This window comes from Mauremys reevesii, linkage group 22 (genome assembly GCF_016161935.1).
Source record: "Mauremys reevesii isolate NIE-2019 linkage group 22, ASM1616193v1, whole genome shotgun sequence".
Taxonomy (NCBI): domain Eukaryota; kingdom Metazoa; phylum Chordata; order Testudines; family Geoemydidae; genus Mauremys; species Mauremys reevesii.
The window spans coordinates 923,563-934,576 of record NC_052644.1 but is presented as its reverse complement, the minus strand read 5'-3'; the positions used below and the strand labels follow the sequence as shown (position 1 = coordinate 934,576).

At 51.5% G+C, this 11,014-nt stretch overlaps 1 protein-coding gene across 10 annotated transcripts in view; it reads right to left on the bottom strand.

The window, feature by feature from the left end:
* Positions 1-2,719: 2,719 nt before the first annotated feature.
* The window catches only part of ZC3H4 (zinc finger CCCH-type containing 4), a 28,826-nt gene continuing 20,531 nt past the window's right edge, over positions 2,720-11,014 (bottom strand). For 3 of the 10 annotated variants that reach the window (XM_039510560.1, XM_039510568.1, XM_039510567.1), the window contains 4 exons: positions 10,488-10,849; positions 9,154-9,566; positions 8,593-8,844; positions 5,287-7,586 (listed from right to left, as the gene is read on the bottom strand). In XM_039510560.1, the coding sequence (XP_039366494.1) occupies positions 6,082-7,586; positions 8,593-8,844; positions 9,154-9,566; positions 10,488-10,849 (2,532 nt within the window). In that variant the 3' untranslated portion in view covers positions 5,287-6,081. Of the gene's footprint in view, positions 4,632-5,286; positions 7,587-8,592; positions 8,845-9,153; positions 9,567-10,487; positions 10,850-11,014 lie in introns of those variants that run through there. The other 7 variants (XM_039510565.1, XM_039510566.1, XM_039510564.1 and 4 more) reach the window with 5 other exon arrangements.

Sequence of the window (11,014 nt, the reverse complement as noted above, 5' to 3'; positions counted from 1 at the left end):
CAGGGCGCCCCCCACGCACACCTGCCCCAAGCGCTGCTCCCACCCCAATCTGCCCTGGAGTCCTGGGTCATGCTGGCATGGGCATGGTCACGACGGCTGAGTGGACAGGGACTGAGCCATGTGCTGGGGTGATTCAGAGGGCACTGGGGCCAGGGCCGCGTCCCCCAGCAGCCTGGGCCCCCAGCGCTCCCTGGCCGTGGTGGGCTTGCACATCCTGGCTGCAGAGTGGCGTGTTCCCAGCCTCCCCTGCAGTTAGAAAGATGGTTCTGGGCTCGTCCTGGCATCGTCCGCCCAGTGCTGCCCCTCACCTGCCATTCCCACGCGGCTGAGCCCAGGACGAAAGGCCCTGGGGCCCGGTGAGATTACCCAGCACTAGCTGCCGAGGCACTAATCCACCACAGGTCTGCAGCTTCATTAGGTCCCTGACCCATTTTCTCTGTAAGAGGATGAGCGTCTATAGATAGCAGCCCCTCCGGCGGGGGCTGCATCAGCTCCCCCATGGGTCGATTAGTCTAATGAGGTCGCCCACAAAGACCCTGATCCCAGCACACCAGGCGCCTGGCCAGAATGAGATTAATTTCCCAGGGGGAGGGCAGACAATAGCCATCTCCAGTGCAGATTGCGGATCGACCCGGGGCTGAGCGACCTGGGACATTCAGGGTGGGGGGGTCAGAGAACTTGGCAGCCCCGTGCTCTGAGCTCCAGGGCCCCCGTGTGCTGGTCTGTTACATAATCGTCCCTGTGCAGCGACCTCACCAGGCAGGACCATCTATGCAGCAAAGGGCTCCGCGACCTCGGGGGAGCGCAACCCGGCTGGATCAGACCCCGTCCATGCCCTGCACCTTAATGCACGAGTGGTCCCTTTTGCACCTGCTCCTGCAAATCCCCCCTACACGGGGCACTGACCCAGGCCTGATGGCCCAAGCTTGCCAGGATTCGGGCAAAACAGCCCTTTGCTTGATCTCACCCCATCTCCCCCGGCTGCATTAGGCGCTGAGCACTCGGGCAGATGCCATCGAACGAAGGCAAGCGAGGGGGGCCAGGTATGAGGTCGGTGTAACTGCATCACTCACGGTAGGAACAATCCACCCCGCTGAGCGATGCTGTTAACCTGACCCAGCCCCTGACCTGGTGCAGACAGCACTAGGCAACGGGAGAAGTCCCCTGCTGACCCGGCTACCCCTCGGGGAGGCGGATTAGCCATGCGACGGGAGCAGGCCTAGGCAGTGTCTCCACTGAAGCGCTGCAGCAGTGCAGCTGTGGTGTTTGAAGCGTAGACGAGCCGTAAGTGACAGGCACAAAGCCCCGTGCAGCTCCACCTCTCCGCAGGCCCGAGCCCCTGTTGCTACCAGCCGGGCGTGTGCGTGTCAGGGAGCTCCCGGCCCCTCTCCCACCCAAGTCTAGGAGTAACTTGGGGCACATCTACACTGGAAATGCTGGAGCGCCGCCATAGCGCCTCAGCGTGACGCTGCCTACGCGCCCCATGAGCTGTTCTCACGCCCCCTCGCACGCACCAGGCCCTGCTGCTGCCTGCACCACCTGGGACCCCCATTCTGGCCGCTGTGGGTCGGATCCCGCTCGGCTATGGGGACGTTAAAGCCCCAAGCGTCGGCCAGGCGGTGGTAGGGAAGTGTCATGGCACCACCTAGAGGGAGCTGGGGTTAGAAGCAATACGCAGACACGCAGACGACTCTCTGGGCGTCCCACACCTTGCAGCTAAAGGTGGGTGTAAAAGGTTTCTGGGGTCTGATTTCCTATTAGCTGAGACAAGATGGGACCAACTTCTGCCGGCGAGAGAGAAGCTTTGGGGCTTACACCGATCTCTTCCTCAGATCTGGGAAACGTCCTCAGTGTCACAGCTCAGTTCCTCCTAGCTAGGCTGTTGCCAGCCCTAAGGAGGAGAGGCGTGTTTCACTCTCCAGCGGTAGTGATTAGCTTGCCTGCCAGCTCAGGAGAAATCCCACTTCCCTGCGCAAGGCTCCTGGGCCCTGTTCTCTGCTTCTCTACATCGAGCGAGATTTTCAAGTGAAAGGAGTCTGAAGGCACCGGCAGCTTTCGTGGGCACCCTCCACGGAGGAGATCCACAACTCTGCCTGAAGAATTCAAAGATGCTAATGACCATCAGGGCCCATCTAACCCTGCTGGAGGGGCCAGTGAAGGGCCACTCCCTACAGTCCATTCCTCAACCCTGGTGCGGCAATTCCCTGATAACGTGGAGATGATGCTCAGTGGGAGGGGTGTGAAAATCAAGTGCCCGGTTGTGAGGTGCTCAGGGCAGAGAGATATACACGTGCTTGGACAGACAGCAAAGCCACCTCCTCCTAACAACTCTTTCCTGAGAACCCGCTCCATCCCTTTAACCCTGCGGTTATTTGTGTGCCATCAGCACTCCGATATTCACACCCAGGATTACTGCTGTTCTCTAAACAATGTTACACGCCTGAGTAGGACTGGGTTACAAATAGAGTGGGAACACGTCTACGAAGCGTGTCCCACCCCCAACTGTTAAACACAGAAACAGCGAGCCGGGTTTAAACTCTCTCCCCCGTTCTTCACTCCGTGGAACAGTCCTGCCCAAGAGTGTTGCAATGAGACGAGACGGGATTTTTTAACTCCCCCGTGAAAACGAAAGCTATAATTTGTTAAGGGCTATCAGGCAGGACTGCTAAACACACACAACTGTAGTTAACCCACGCTTGAGCCAAATGAACCAGAAACCTTTAAAATAACTGCATCCTTTAATGGCAGTAATACAATGATAGAGGATTAAAGAGCTCACAGGAGAAATATAGATGACATTTTTGGAAGACAAATGTGCAATAAAAAAAGGAAAAAACCACAAAGCCATGCAATGAAACAGTCATTGTAAAAATACCAATACAGTATATACATATTTGCATCAACAACTTCAATTCTGAAATAGTATTTACAGTTTATTACAATCTCAGTTAGAGCATTATTATTTTTCTCTTAAAGCTCTGGCAGATGGAAAAATATTAATGGATTAAAGACTGGTGATGTTTTATGTTATGGTGAATCTATTCCAAAGTAGAGCATCATCACATTTCATATTCTGGACAGAGTTCAATCTGGTTTTTTTATTTCTGTTACAAATGTTTAGGGTTATGGTACAAATGCCACTGATTTTACATCCCTCTCCCTAAACGCAATCTCACATAGCGGAACACGACACAAATGATTTATTTCACTTCTCTCTTTTTTGTTAGTGATACCAGCCAAACTCCAAAGCCAGGAGTTCGTATGTCCCACTTCACTGCAGGTCGAGAGCTGAGGCTACACCAAGAGAAGGCATGAGGTGAACCACTTCAGCAGTGCGCCAACTACTACACACACAGGCCAGGCTGATTCACTGAAAACTAGCACACAATTTCAGGGAGAGATGCAAGCAGAAATTCGAATAGATTCGATCTCCATTGGACACTTATCGAAGAGATCAGCACAATCCATTGGCATCTGAGTTTTCTGGACTCCAGCTGAGTTGAAAGACATTGTTTCGAGTAAGTTTGATATAACCTTTTGCCTCAAATTAAAGCGGGGTGCAGGAAGAAGTAAAACAAATAGCGTCCAAAGGGAAGACGACAAGTAATTAACACCAAACAAACATAACAAAACTTCAGAGTCCAGACTGGGTTTTTGTAATTGAAGAGAGTTATTTTGGCATTATTAATACTAATCTCACATGCACCATTAGCTGTAGAACTTTTTCAAAACAAATTATAACGCTTACAGCACAACTGAATGGGGTTTTAAGCAGCTGTCCCACTGTTGGGACAATTCATCCTAAACCAGATTTGATGACGGCAGCCAGCGTACTGAGAAATGTTTTTCCTCTCACACTGCTCCTCATGCAAACACCAGCCCGATGACGAGCCACTGTGACATGATGCAATGGATGAATTCTCAAGGCAGAGAGGTACAGCCCCTTGGGATATATTCTGCAATAAAACAGGAACCTCTCTTCTGGTGAAGGTGGGTCAGCTGGGATACCCTGGCACCAGATCCCCCTCTAAGCTGGTGTAGCACTCCCTGGTGCGAGGCTCTGGGGAAGGAGAGTTACGACGCGCACACTGTGCCTTTAAAACACTCACCATCACCAAATATTTGGGGTCTCTGACAAAAGTTCTGGCTTGTGCCTCAGTCAGAAGAAAGCGCAATACTCAGTTCACACTCCATAGACATTTCCCTGATAGTACCACAGACACTGACCTGGCTGAAAGTGTAAAGAAGAACACATCTCGCTCAGCCATGTTTATAAAACTGTGTTTAAAATATTTAACTTTGTTTCCATTATTTCACAGGAATTGATACTGCATTTTGGTCATGTACATTGTACAGATCCATGTCTCAGCATATGGCTAAAAGGGTGCAGGCATTTTAGCTTTTCCTTGGTGCAGTTTATGCTTTAAAGACACTTTGCATAAAATGTCTTCACCTTCCAATACTTGTGAGCATGTTTGCTACAGGCTTTGCCAGCCAAATACTTGTGAGTGTGAGGTACTACCAGTATTCACGTGACACACGGCGGAATCCAGTTAGCTCCACAGCGATACCACTATCGAAATACCAAGCAGTAGGGGATAGGACACACCTGGACATCGAGTAACCAGAGGCTACCAAGGCGAGCATGGGAAGGAGGAAAAAAAAAGTATTAGTACAAAGATCTGGCACGTTCGAGACAAGTGCGGGGCTGAGGGTTGATCAGGGAACCGTAAACTACAGACTTGTCTCATCTGTTGGAAAAGTTTATAAACCTGTTACCCCCGTTACCCACTGAAACAGGCTGTAGCAAGAACACTGAGCCACAGAAAGGAGTCACCCCAGATCTTCCTTCCCTCAACAACCATTTCATAACCACAGACTCTACTGTATCCCATTCATCTTTTGAAAATCTTGATTATCTATCACTCACGTCCCTGCCCAGGTAGCTGCTTTTCCCTGCACACACTGAAAGCACAGTTCACTGTACTCAACACTTCCATCTTCACATTTGTTTCTAAACACACAATGAATCAGAAAAAGTATTCAGCACCTAACGTCGCTTTCCTATCTTTCCTAGAGAACAGCCTCTCTTCGTAGTGTGGCACTATAGGACAAAACTCTGCCTCCTAAATGCACAGCATGCAGAGTTCACCCGTCCCATCTGGATGGAGATGGGTTTTACCCCTGGTGGGGTAGGGTGGGGATCATCTACTGAAAATCTTAGAACACAGATTTGTGTTTATGGAAAATCCCTCCATACGCAAAATACATACAAGTGAAATCTGATTGAGATTAATAATTTAATTTCAATAATACAACCTTTTTTTTTTGGTAGACTGCACAACTTTTTGGGATGCAAATATTCCATGGCCATCCACGGAAGGTCTCGAGAATGCGAGTCCTGTTACAACCCAGCTGGGTCTTACAATCAAACAACCTCCAGGAAATGGCATAAAATATTTACTTAAAACAAAAGCAAACAAAACCCCCACAATTACAAAAATAATCCCACATGGTTATGTTTCCATGGTAATTCTGTTCACTGTACTAGAATTTTAAAAAAGACTATGATACAAATACTTCAGTTAGTTACATTTTAGAAGTGAACACATTCTACTAATCCGCATGGCTCACAGCTTTAATCTGCTAAACAACACGTATGAACCACATTTCTCTGCCATCCAGTCTGTCACTACCCTTGTCCTGAATGTAGTACCGGGGAGATGATCGGCTACTGCAAAGAGAGAGGACAAAAGGGTGGCGTGACAGATCAGCCACAGCTTCCCAGGGAGATTTCAGACAATTAATTATTTTCCGAGAATGATTGCAATTGCATTTTGAAAGAAAGCTCTAAAACAAACTATGGGGGTAGTCAAACAAAATGCTGGCTATTACTGCACAAGGATACTTTGATTAGTCATTTAAAATGAATCTTTGAGACTATATGTTACAGCACTGACCAGAACCAAAATGATTTATATACACGTTATATGGCTAAAGTGAGCACTAATGGAATAAAAAAAAGTTACCAACACTGCGCGCTGTTCTTCAATACATGGACGCAAGGTCAGTCCTTTAATACTACTGGCAGAATGGTGAAGCTGTGGGATCAAAGCCCTTAAAAACATCTTTCAGAGACCCAGCATCCTGCTGCTCACTGTCCTGGGCAGGACTGTTCCCTGCAAAGGGGCTGCCTGACCCAGGCTTTGTGGTCTGCTTCACCATGCCATAGACGGAGGGCACAGGGAGGTTATGAACCCCTGGCTGAGGTGCAGTCTCCTGGGCAGGTGTGGAGGAGGTGGCGGGGGCGGTGGAGGAGGCCTTGGGACGCGGCCTGTTATAACTATTGTATCTGTCTGTTGCAAGCTCAGCGCTTGGCTTCTCGGCCTCGGGCTGATCCAGCGCAGACCTGCGCACAAACAGAGGCTCCTTGGCCTTGTTAGCGGTCTTGCTGGCCTCTGGGCCTTTCAACGATGCAGTCCCTTCGCTGGGAGACTCTGCGGCTTTGCCACCTGAACTGGGAGTCCTGGGGTCATACAGGCTAATCCCACTGAGCACACTGCTTTGGCTACTGCCTTTGCTTAGTCCGCCAGCTGACAGCAGCCTGGGGTCGTAGGGAGCAATGGTGGGAGCTGTCTCGCTGCTGGGCGTGGTAGCAGCGGTTGGCTGAGCTGGCTCCGCAGGTTTAGCAGCTCTGGCGGCTGCTGGCTCTGCTGGTTTCTGTAACCTGGGATCGGCTGATGCTTTGCGCATCCGAGGGTCACTCGGTTTATCGCTCTGCCCAGGCCCTGGACTGCCAGACGCATTCACAGTCTTTAATATTCTTGACAACAGCTCGAAGTCAGGGATGTTGGTGCCAGAACCGGTGGCAGGCTCTGCTTGGGCTGCTGCTCCTCGTTGTCTGGGGTCAGAAAGGCCTGCATTTTGGGGCCTGTTGAGTCGTGGGTCAAGGGCAGGTAATGTCTGGAGAGCAGCTGGGACAGGAACAAATTCTTGCTTTGGGACAGGCAGTGGAATCAGATCCTCGGGGCTCCACAGGACCATTCGGGCAAAGTTCGGCTTGTTCAGGATCACGTCTTTCTTTATGTGACTGAACTGCTGCAGTTGAGACCTGGGGTCCCGCAGAGCGTGGGCTGGCAGTGCCTCTAAGGGGATATTGACCGGTTTGTCCCTTAGTGCTCTTTCCCCTTCCTCCTCCTCAGGAACCAAGGCAGCCTTCTGACTGGCAGCAGTGCTGGAATGAGGAGCATCCGGTTTCAGGGCAGGCGTGGGAATGTGTCGTGCTAGTCTCGGGTCAGTGGGCCCTGCCTCCCCAGTGCTAGATGGGCCACAAGTATCGGCATTTCGAGACAGCCTGGGATCCCGCAGCACACGTGGATCCGCAGGCCGACTGTTCCCTGCTGGCTGGGCCTTCTGCAGGCGAGGGTCACTCACACCTGAGGATGGGCCGATACCGCCACTGATTTCTCCATGGGATGCCTGGGCGTGAGGCCTGCTTGAACTTTGCTGCCTTAGCGTTTTCAGTATGGAAGTGACGCTACTTCCACCGTCATCCTCATCACTGGAATACCAGTTGCCAGGATCACCTGGGAACAAGGAGGAGAGAGTAAGCAAATACCACAGTGTGCGCAACTGCAGCTAACCGCAGGGTAACTAGCTGTTAGGGTCTGCAGCAACTGGTCTCACACTAACACGCAGCTCCCTCAACTCCTTGCCAGCTCACAGTGCTACAATGCTAGAAAGGGGGATCCACAAACACTTAGCAGGCACCCAACCTCACCAAACTACATTGGCTTTGCTGAATCTTTCAGCCAGCTGCTCTTATTTCTGTAGCGTACTCTTGCCATTCTTCCTCTCACCTATTTCTTCCTTCATGACTTTTGGCACTCGCCCCAGGCCCTCCCTACAAAGGGAGTTTCTGAATCAGTGCTTGGGAGATTTATTGGGAAAAGACCCGAGTGCATGTTCTTCAGAAACCTCCAGTGCCCCTCACTATGGCCATCTGCAGAGACTCTCTCCCCAGCTCCCACGCGGGGCCCACACGGGCACAGGCGCTGTCTGTTGAGATCACAATCTCTATAGCTCCTCTTTTTGTTTTAAGATTTGTCATTTGTAAAATAAAAGCACAAACTCCACCGCCAGCCTGAGCTGTCGAGCATGTTCCAAGAGGAGCTGGGGACGGAAGGGATGGGACGCAGAATGACATTCCCACAGGGCTGCCATTTGGAAAACAGGGAGAATGTCTGTCCCCCAAGACACCGTAGCCCTCATAGGGAAGGGCTGGGCAACGACAGATCTGGGACAGCATTCTTGTCGCTGTCGCTGAGAGACCTGCAAGCATAGGAATGTCGCAAGCACAGCATGGAAATTCAGATGTGCCAGTGCCCACAGCCCACATGGAGGGGGAAGGCAGCAACCAACTCCAGTCAACCAGAAATGGAGCCACTGGACTCTGGGAGGAAACAGGCCAAGGGCCTAAGCCAGGGTAGCAGGATAGGCTGGTGTGGAGCCCCTGGGGGATAGGGTAGCTTGTGCAGGGGCATCCTTCACGGACACATCTTTGAACAAGTCTGCTGCTGCTCTGCCACTTGCCTTCCTCATTCTCCCGCTCCTGCTTACTGCTCTCGGCCAGTCTCCGAGCCCTCTCCTCCTCTTCCTGCTGCTTTTGCTGGATCCTCAGGTACAGGGCTCTCGGGGCTGATGGCAGGAAGTCAGGGATGTTGGCTGATGGTTTGTGTAACCCTGGAGCCCCTCCTTCACACAAGGAGTCGGGTTCCAAGGACTGGTCAGGGAAAAGATGCTCTCCCAGAGGCTCATCCATATCCTCGTAATTCCCATAGTCCTCTGCCATGGAAGGAACAGGGCAAACATTCACAATCACAGACACTGAAGTTATTTCTCATACAGCTGAATATAGCAGCTGACACTCAAGAAAGCAGTAAAGAGAGACTTATGCCCATGAAACCAGCCAATGTTTTGAGTCTTGGCTGGTGCGAGTTCTGTCCGGCCACCCAGAGCAGCACGTTAAATGCTCACAGGAAGCTAAAAGAGACCAGGCCAACATCGCATGTCCAGCCCTCCCTGCACCAGACCAACTCTTGTCATTGTTGGTAAACAGAGACAACCCAGGGACAGCTAGTAAGAGGAACATACCTGGGTCACCCATCAAGCCAGAGTCCATCTCCAGGCCCTCTTGCTGTTGGTAGAAATTATCATAGAAGCTTTGTGCAGGTGGGCCAGGAGGCATCATTCCGGAGTGTGGAGAATCATCTGGGCCATATGGCATCATTGGGGGCCTGGGACCCATTGGAGGCCCAGGATTCATCCCAGGGCCCATAGGCATGTCCGGGTGCATGTCGGGGTGCATGTCCGGGTGCATGTCGGGGTGCATGTCCGGGTGCATGTCCAGATGCATATCCGGGTGCATGTCGGGGTGCATATCCGGGTGCATGTCGGGATGCATATCCGGGTGCATGTCGGGATGCATATCCGGGTGCATGGGTCCTGGCATAGGCCCAGGTGGTCCACCAGGCCCAGGGAAGCGGGGAGGTGGTGGAACTGGGTGCCTGGAAGAGAACAGAGGGAAATTTAACTTTTAAAATGCAAACTTGAGATCAGTCTCATTTCCCTACGAAGAGCAGGGCTTGAAGGAGTGTCCCCATCAGACGGGAAGGACAGGCACGGTTCTGCAGGGAATGCCCATTGCTGCATGCTCTGCTTCCTGCAGGAGTAGATCATGTTGTTTTAATGCACCCACCGGCAGGAGCTGCCAGAAAAGCCTCATTTCCACACAAAAGGCGCCTATTCCACATCTCTCAACTTCAGCAGCCAGCTCTTTACTGTCGAATTTCAGTAGCAGCAGGACTGTGTCCCCAGCCCTTCTGTACACTGCTATGAAATGGCAGCAGGATGTTGAATTCACACAGTGCAACCCCCTCCTGCCTAAACCACCATGCCATGGCACAGAGGTCTCTCTGGGCGCCGAAGACAGGCTAACCTTGTAGCAAACCAGATGTCAGGAGCAGAACCTTGCCTGGCCCCTTTCCGAGCCTACTCCAAGAGAGAGAGCAGGAAATACATAATGTTCAGATGACACTGTCTCAGTGACTGCACCAAGGGGTCAGTACACCCTGTGTGCAGTGAAACCACACACAGGTTCCTATACACCCTGTACCGCGTCTAAAGGATCCACGGAGTGTCCGAGACACATGTAGGGAGAATTTTACTACTATGCAAATAACACAAAGAAATTCCATATATTAGCTACATTAAATAACAACTAGACTGCAAGTGGGAATGTTTTGCTTGTGACAGAGAGAGGCTATGGATGAATTTCATCCTGTAAAATTACTTTAAGACCCTCAGAGAGAAGGGTATGAATAATGACCTACCAACGGCACACACAACCCCTCCTTCCTATTCCTGACTCTCCCACTGAGCGTTATTCCTTTAGTACATCCGTAAGTAGTTGGGAGGGTCATGCTTACCGCACGCCTAGTTTCTCCGCCAGCTGCCCAGTGGGCCGTACCACAATCTCAAACAGAGATGGGATCTTCTTATACATGTCCTGCTGCTGCTGAAGCTGCTGTGGTGAGAGAGGCTCATGCGGTGGTGGTGGCAGCTGTGGTGGCCCTGGTGGTGGAAGGGGGGGTGGTGGAGGAGGCGGTGGTCCTCCAGGAATTGGCCTCCCGTTGGGAGAAGTTGGAGCTGGCGGTCCAGGAGGACGAGGGGGTGTGGGCAGCAGGCCCACTCCAGGTGGAGGTTTCGGTAATGGATTGATGCCCTGTTTCTTTAGCTCTTCAACTTCCTTCTCATCTTCTGCACCTGCTTCTGCATCATCAGCCAGCATCTGAGGGAGAGAGAGAAATGAGAGGCAGTTAAAAGCAACGCCCTAAACAGCCCATCTTGGTATGAGTTTGCCAGGTCTCGACATGGCTGGTTAGACCACAGCCTGGGCCCGTGTTTCTCCAGTGCTGAGGTTCCATATGAGTCTGCCAGCACAGGCTTGTCTCTT